Source organism: Saccopteryx bilineata, chromosome 3 (assembly GCF_036850765.1).
Source record: "Saccopteryx bilineata isolate mSacBil1 chromosome 3, mSacBil1_pri_phased_curated, whole genome shotgun sequence".
Lineage (NCBI taxonomy): Eukaryota > Metazoa > Chordata > Mammalia > Chiroptera > Emballonuridae > Saccopteryx > Saccopteryx bilineata.
This window is the reverse complement of record NC_089492.1, coordinates 139607812-139615586: the sequence shown is the minus strand read 5'-3', so window position 1 is coordinate 139615586 and position 7775 is coordinate 139607812. Positions and strand designations below refer to the sequence as shown.

At 39.7% G+C, this 7775-nt stretch overlaps 1 protein-coding gene across 1 annotated transcript; it reads right to left on the bottom strand.

Moving 5' to 3' along the window:
- Positions 1–1055: 1055 nt before the first annotated feature.
- Positions 1056–4215, bottom strand: LOC136328793 (lithostathine-like). The gene is made up of 6 exons (XM_066264797.1): positions 4185–4215; positions 3780–3860; positions 2709–2827; positions 2361–2498; positions 1601–1727; positions 1056–1336 (listed from the first exon to the last, which is right to left on the bottom strand). The coding sequence occupies exons 2-6, from the start codon at positions 3853–3855 to the stop codon at positions 1269–1271; spliced, it is 528 nt and encodes a 175-aa protein (XP_066120894.1). The 5' UTR covers positions 3856–3860; positions 4185–4215; the 3' UTR covers positions 1056–1268.
- Between the last annotated feature and the right edge of the window lie 3560 nt (positions 4216–7775).

The following is a 7775-nucleotide window of genomic DNA, read 5'->3' as shown; positions in this document are numbered from 1 at the left end:
GAAAGAGTACTAAGGGGGTCAACAAAGGGGACAAATGTTGCTGGTACAAACTGAAGTATCATTAGGTCATGGCACCTCATACAATTTTTTTTAAAGAAGTTGTTACCAGACTTATTAACTGTCTGCTAATCAGGAAGTTTTAAAAAATATCAATACGAATTCTGCCAGACATTGAAGTCATCCAAGTTTCAACCTAACTGAGGCCAGAATGTTTCAAAGCTCAAAGACAGAGGACCTGCTGGAGTCCATTCTCACAAGTGACTTCTAGGGACGGAGCAACACATAGTTCAATGGACCAGTGCTCCCAGTCAAACAGTTCACTAGCCAATCATGGCATGGTAACTACAGAAATTAACAGATTTTAGAAAATTTCATAGCAATTTGACTATTTTTTTGACTATTTTTATATCTGTGAAAACTAATTTAAAAATTAGGAGTGATTGAGCAAAAAAAAAAAAAAAAAGGAGAGAGAGAGAAAACAAACTCATGAACATAGACAACCGTGTGGTGATTATTGAGGTTGGGGAGGTAGAGAAAGGTAGGAACGGTGATGGGTGGACACCTGACTTGATGGGGAGGTGAGCACATAATATGGTGTAAAGAAATGTGTTGTAGAATTGTGTACCTGAAACTCGTATAATTTTGTTAACCTGTGTCACAACAATAAATTCAATTTAAAAAGGTATATACTTTAATTATATTTTATCTAACTTATTTATTCTTATTTTACTTTCATAATAGATTAGATTTTTTAAATTTAAAAACAACTTAAAATAATAAAACCAGTTGCTTCATCTAATAAGTTTAAGAAAGTAATAGGGCTAGTTGTGTCGTATCACTCGGCCTTTGGGAATGTGTGAGCAACAGAGTGGTGGAAGAGCTACGTCCTCACATGCAACCTAAGTCCTATGTGAGCAGGGCTAAAACACTTCATCACGAATGTAGGATGTGTATTTAGTCAATTTCACAGGTATGGGACCCACAAAGTCTCCTACCCCACCAATTTTCTCCTCTTCAGTGTCTGTCAATGAGAATGAAACACACAAGACGGCAACTGTAGACTAAATTTTTATTATTATTCTTTGAAATCTCAAGTTATATAATTCTGAGAAGAGCCAAAAATGAGTGTGGGGAGGAGGGAAGGTCAGAATGAGGTGGTCAGGTTTGAGGTGTGGGAAGAATATTCTCTTCCTGGGTGAATCTTCTCACTTGGTCCCATGTCTGTGATGAGCTGCATTTGAAACTCAGGTCGTTGACTCCCACCTGACCTAACCCTGGAACTTACAGATATAGGGTAGCTTTTCATAACAATAATAATCTTTCCATGACAGGTATCCTGGAGAGACAGAAGAGCTCAAGTAAATGGGGTTGGTGGGGCTTGTGACCCAAAAAAGAAGCATTCCCGACTCTGGGAAAGGATTCAAAGCCTAACCCTCGTCTTCATTGGGGTCCCACTTTAAGAAAAGGCAACTCAAATAAAGAAGAAAAGACAAATTTATACTGCTTTACTAGCTCAGGAGGATTCCTGAAGGTCAGGTCCCAGAAATGGGGGACAAGGGGCCAGAAAGGCTGGCCAGAAGATAGCGCCTCTGTCTCTTACCTGAGCTCCGTGACAGCGTCCCGCAGTAGCCGGGGTTTGCGATGGTGGCAGGATGTATCTCCCAGGCAAGGAAATTCAGCACATCGTTGTTACTCCATTCCCATCCACCTGCATTGGGCTCATAGCCCTAGAGACAGAGGATGGAGCCAGGTAAGGCTAAATAGCTATTAGAGTTTTTGCATAATCCTCTCTGTTGACTACCTGACCCTCCCTTCAACACTGTAGAATTTGGTCTACTATTTCAGATGTTGCCACAGAGCTCTCCTCTGGGAAATTCTCCCTAAACAACTTGCTCCTCTTGGCAAGTTTCAAAGATAATAATAATAATAAATAAACAATGGTACAACTCAGAGTAACATATTACTGATTGAACAATAACTAGTGCCTTTACAACTGCCCTCTGAACCTCAATGACAGTGTCTGTTATGTAGAGAAAAACATGCATTTTCTCTTCATTTAGAATTCCCTCAGCACACTGTGTGTAGACTCAGGAAACTCAGAGAACTAAATTACAAGGTTTCACTTGCAAATTGTGTAAAACACTTAAAAAGAAATAGATAAAATTCACCCACCAGGAGATTAGGATCCTCCACAAAACCCAGCTCTTGACCTCAAGGTCCTCCCTTTACCCCAAATGTACCCTAGAATTTCTGAGCTCCAGGGCTCTGTATCATGTATCCCGCAGAGACACATGGAACTAGTACTAAGCCTCGGTAAACAGAGCAGCTAAAAAGGTAACAGACATGAGATGTTATAGCACCTGTGTGGGATCATGGAGCCCAATCCAGACATATGGGTAGCTGTTCAAATGGTTCTTCACCAGAGAAGCCAAGAAGCTTCCTTCAGCTCCACTGAGCACAGACGTAAGAAATCCTGACGGTCGCTTCTGGCAGGCCAACTGTTTGGGGAAGGAAGACACTGAGGAGGGGCATGAGACGTCAGTGGGGGAAGGGCAGGGCTAGGGTGGGTTAGAAGATGTGTGTGTGTGTGCCAAAGATGAGGGTGCTCACTCTCACCCCCAGGAAAATCTAGAGAATGGAATCCCTGCCCCATGTCTAAGGTACCGTACTTTTTCTTATCATCTCTAAATATATATGCATCTACTCACATTTGCCTCGTCCCAGGATTTTGGTGTCCTAAACAAAGCATAGCAGTGGTAGCCAAAGGCATAGGAGCCTTTGGGACAGCTGACCCGTGGAGAGGGATTTTCTTTCTTGGACTCTTCACCTGGGTGGAAGGAAATAAAGGAGAGGGATGGAGTGAAATGAGAAGTGTAAATGGGTGTTGGGTAATAACCTTGAGGAATATCAGTGAGGCCAATGCTTGGGAAAGTGACATCAAACTCTTGAATACCTCACAGTTGGATTTCTTGATCTTGAACTGGCCCCATTAAATGAAAGACAATCTCTTTTTGGTCTACCCTTACCCTTTATTCAAAATTTCAACACTTCCCCGACTCTGAACTGACTGTTCTCACACTGGATTCTTCTTCTCCTTATCTATCTACTGACACTGAATGCTTTCTCTCTTGATTTTGCCTGCATAAATCAGAGACCACTGACAAAATGGAAATTATCAGCCCTGGCCAGTTTGCTCGGTGCAAGAGTGTTGGCCGGCGTGTGCACACAAGAGAAGTGCCCATCTGTTTCTCCACACCTTCACCCCTCCCCTTCTCACCTCTCTCTCTCTCTCTCTCTCTCTCTCTCTCTCTCTCTCTCTTCTCTTCTCTTCTCTTTCCCTCTTGCAACCATGGCTCAATTAGAGCAAATTTGACACCAGGCACTGAGGATGGCTCTGTGGCCTCCGCCTCAGGTGCAAAAAAATTAAAAATGGCTCCAGTTACAACAGAGCACGGACCCCTGATGCACAGAGCATCACCACTTAGCAGGCTTGCGAGGTGGAACCCAGCTGGGGCACATGCAGGAGTCTGTCTCTGCCTCCCCTCCTCTCACCGAAGAAAAAAAAAAGAAGGAAATTATTCCAGTCCATTATTAATCACTGTGCTGCTTTCCACCATGAGTTGTCCCAAAGAAAAGAGTGATGATGGAGGAATTGCAGGCAGTTTCATTGTGTGAGGATACACCTCACCATTGCCACATACATCACACAGGAGGCTTCCTCCTCGTCCTGGCCCTGAGCAGTCACAGAGAACCCAGTGCCAGAGGCAGGAAAATCTCACCTTGCACCTGAGATAGGAGCATCAGGCAGGAGAGCAGCATCCAGGACACGCTGGGGAGAGCCATGGAAGGCAGCATGCTGTCTGTGACACGAAGAAGCAATCAGAGACTATTAAAGAAGGGTGGTCAGAGACAGGGCGTGCAGGAGAGATCTGTTCTCCTCCTTGCCCCTAGCTTTGTCTAGTGCCCTAGGAATAAGTTGATCTTGGTGATATCTATCCTTTTCTGTTATTCTGGTAATAAATGCAGATCTGTACACCTTATGATCCCTGAGACCTCCCAGTGCAGCTCTACTGAGTCTCAGAGCGCCTATGTTTTCTGAAGATGAGAATCCTCCTAGAACTTTCCCCCAAATGTGTGAGGTCAACCCCTGCCGTGGCTCTCACCTTCTCTCAGCTCTCACTTACCTGTCTTGCAGGTATCTGAGATGGTTGGTCAAGTCAGAAAAGACCAGGCTTTTATAAGAAAATCTGAGGGTGGGGCCCTGAAATGAATAACAAGAATGTAAGCCAGGACAAGGATTGCGGGAAAGGGCTTGGCATTGGTTCAAGGAGGTTTGTGCCATAGATTGTAGACTCTTTCCAGCAATGGGTGGGAATTCCCACAGCTGTTGTTTCTTTCCTCTTAGCAGGCCCGCACTTTCCTTAGGAACAAGTGGAGTTTTCTCTTTCCCCTTGTTACGAGCCTGTGGCAGAGGTGGTATCACATTTTTAAGGGGGACATCAAATGAAATAGTTCTTTTGGTTGATGTCTCAAGAATTCACTTCTACAAGCATGCATATAAATATCTTTCTATCTCACAGAGTAAAATTAAATAAATAATGGATTAGACATGGAGGTGAGTATGGGGATTACAGGTGTCAGATTGGTGAGGGCATGGAAGGGACTGAGCTAGAATACCGTGAGGGTTATGAAGAAACTTAAAACCTAAGGATGATCAGAGTCCAATAATGCAGAGCCAAAGGAAGAATAAATAAATGTTTAAGAGGGATCAGAGCAGGAACTGGATGACATGATCCTGTACTGCATATAAGTTAGACCTCTACTATATCAAGATGCTCACTACCCTAGAGTGCTAGCAACTTCCTTGAAAGATTATCATTTGGCTGTGGATAAATGTCATTGTTATTACATTCTTTCTGGGTGGGTTGGCCAGGTTCACATACGCATACTGAGAAAAGTTATTTAGATTTACTTTTAAGTTGGCAATTTTGTCGACTATAAGAAACATACTATGTAGTTCACGTTCAGTTCGGTCAGTCTGGGAAAAAAGTTAGGCTGGGATTTTCTACAGACCCTGACTCTCATACTGTTATTACTGAAAAGTTTGTCTGCAGGTATCTACCGTAGGGATTTAGAATAGTATCAACAAATTAAGCTTCTAATTGATTCATGTCCCCAGAATCCAAAAATCACTAGAACCCATAAATAATCTAATAAGCAGTGCAGGCAATAGATCATTTTGTTTAAAAGGAAAAAAAATAATTACTTTACAAAACCTATAAAATATGTAAATGCAAAAAAAACTAAAGTCAGTGGAAAGTACATTTTAAAATAATGCATTATGCAAATATAATAGTTAAGAGGATTTACTTTAAAATAATTACTTGAGAAGAAGTAAATAGCAATCAAAATCCAGAATGGAATACGTTCTTGAGTTCTTAAAACACTCAGGGTCATGGAGAAAAGAAACCATTTTAGATTAAAAGAAACTGAAGAGATATAGCAAACTAATCTAGTGAGCAAATTTTAACTGGGTTTTTATTAATAAAGTAAGTCATTTGAGGAACAGTGGGAAATATAATTATAGACAGATATTTTATAGTGCCAGACTTTTATATTTCCTTTGTTGTGAGAATGGTATTATAGGAAAATGAAGAATGTCCTTATACTTTTAATATTTATGGTGAAATATTTAAAGATAAAGTGTCATGAGGTCTGCAACTTGCTTTCAAATTATTAAAAAAAAAAAGTGTGTGTGTATGTGTGAAAAAAAAAAAAGAGAGAAAAATGGGCCAAGGAGAGAAACAAAGCAAATACAGTGGCACCTTAAGATACAAACAGACCAACATACAATTTTTTTAAGATATGAGCTGTGACTTGGACCGTAATTTTGTTGGAGGTCTGAGCAAAATTCCGAGATATGAGTCGTGATTCGGGAAGCTGCCACTAGTTGGCGCATTGGTGCATGGGTCCAGTATTGGCAGTGGGATATACGAGTTGACTGACTTACGAGCTTGGTTACAGAATGAATTAAATTTGTATCTCAAGGTACCACTGTATTCTAAAATAAAAATAATTACTGAATCTAATGGAAAAGATAAGAGTGTTACTCATATTATTCTTACAATTCTTTGGTATGTTTCAAATTTCCAAATAGAAAGTTCTGGTTTAACTTACAAGTTCCTTATCAATGATAATCCATTTTTTTCATCATTTCCATAAACTAGAATAACATAAAGAATAATATTTATGTAGAATCATATATACATATACACATTACCAGGAAGTTTTAAAAATCTAAATAAAATATAAAATATTATAAATAAATAATCAAATATCTAAAACATTTCATGGTTGGGCTATCTGATTTTTGGTTATGTAAACAAATAAATAAAAAATAAATCAATAATCAATAATTAATTTTCAATAATAAGTAATCCGTGTTCTACTACAAAAAAAAAAATGTCGCCTGACCAGGCGGTGGCCAGTGGATATAGCATTGGACTGGGAAGACCCAGGTTCGAGACCCCGAGGTCGCCAGCTTGAGCGTGGGCTCATCTGGTTTGAGCAAAGCTCACCAGCTTGGACCCAAGGTCGCTGGCTCGAGCAAGGGGTTACTCGGTCTGCTGAAGGTCCACGGTCAAGGCACATATGAGAAAGCAATCAATGAACAACTAAGGTGTAGCAATGAAAAAGTGATGATTGATGCTTCTCATCTCTCTCTGTTCCTGTCTGTCTGTCCCTGTCTATCCCTCTCTCTGACTCTCTTTCTGTCTCTATAAAAATAATAATAATGTCTTTAGAGTTAAATTTTTGATCAGACTCCACCTTTCCAAACAGAGCTTGAACAATTTTTTTATAATAGAACTTTATTTATTCTTTTTTCTACATTGCACTGATACATTTACTTTATTTTATATTTTTCTCTTTTGTTCAATTTATTGGTGTGGCACTGTTTAAAAAAATTTTACAGGTTTCAGATATATATATATATATATATATATATATATATATATATATATATATATATATAATTCTACAGTACATCACCACTGAATATTGTTCACCACCCCAAGTCAAATTTCTATCCATCACCACTTATCCCCACTATACCCTCCTCCATCTCCCTCTATGCCCCTGGCAATCACCACCCAATTGCCCATGTCTGTGAGTTTTTTCTCTCTTTTTTTGTTATTCTTTGCTCAATCCTCCCCAACCCCAACCCCCAACAGCTATCAGCTTTGTATCTATCTATGATTCTGTCTCTATTTTCCTTGTTAGTCTATTTTATTCTTTAGATTCCAAATATGAGTGAAATCATATGGTACTTGTTTTTCTTTGGCTTATTTCACTTAGCATTATACTCTCTAGGTCCATTCATGCTGCTGGCAACTTTGTCAGCTATGAGAAACATACTATTTACGTTCAGTTTGATCAGTCTGGGAAAAAGTTAGGCTGTGATTTTGTTTGTTTCTGTTTTTGTGGCTGAGTAGCATTCCATTGTGTAAATGTAGCACAGCTTTTTTATCCACTCATCTACTGATGGACAATTAGGCTGCTTCCAAATCTTGGCTATTGTAAATAATGCTGCAATGAACATAGGGGTGCATACATTCTTTAAAATTAGTGTTTTTGCTTTTTTTGAAAATATTCCCAGAAATAAAATTACGGGGGCAGAAAGCAGTTCCATTTTTAATTGTTTAAAGTAACTCCATAATGCTTTCAAGTATGACTGCACCAATGTGCATTCACACCAAAGTGCACAAGGGTTCTCT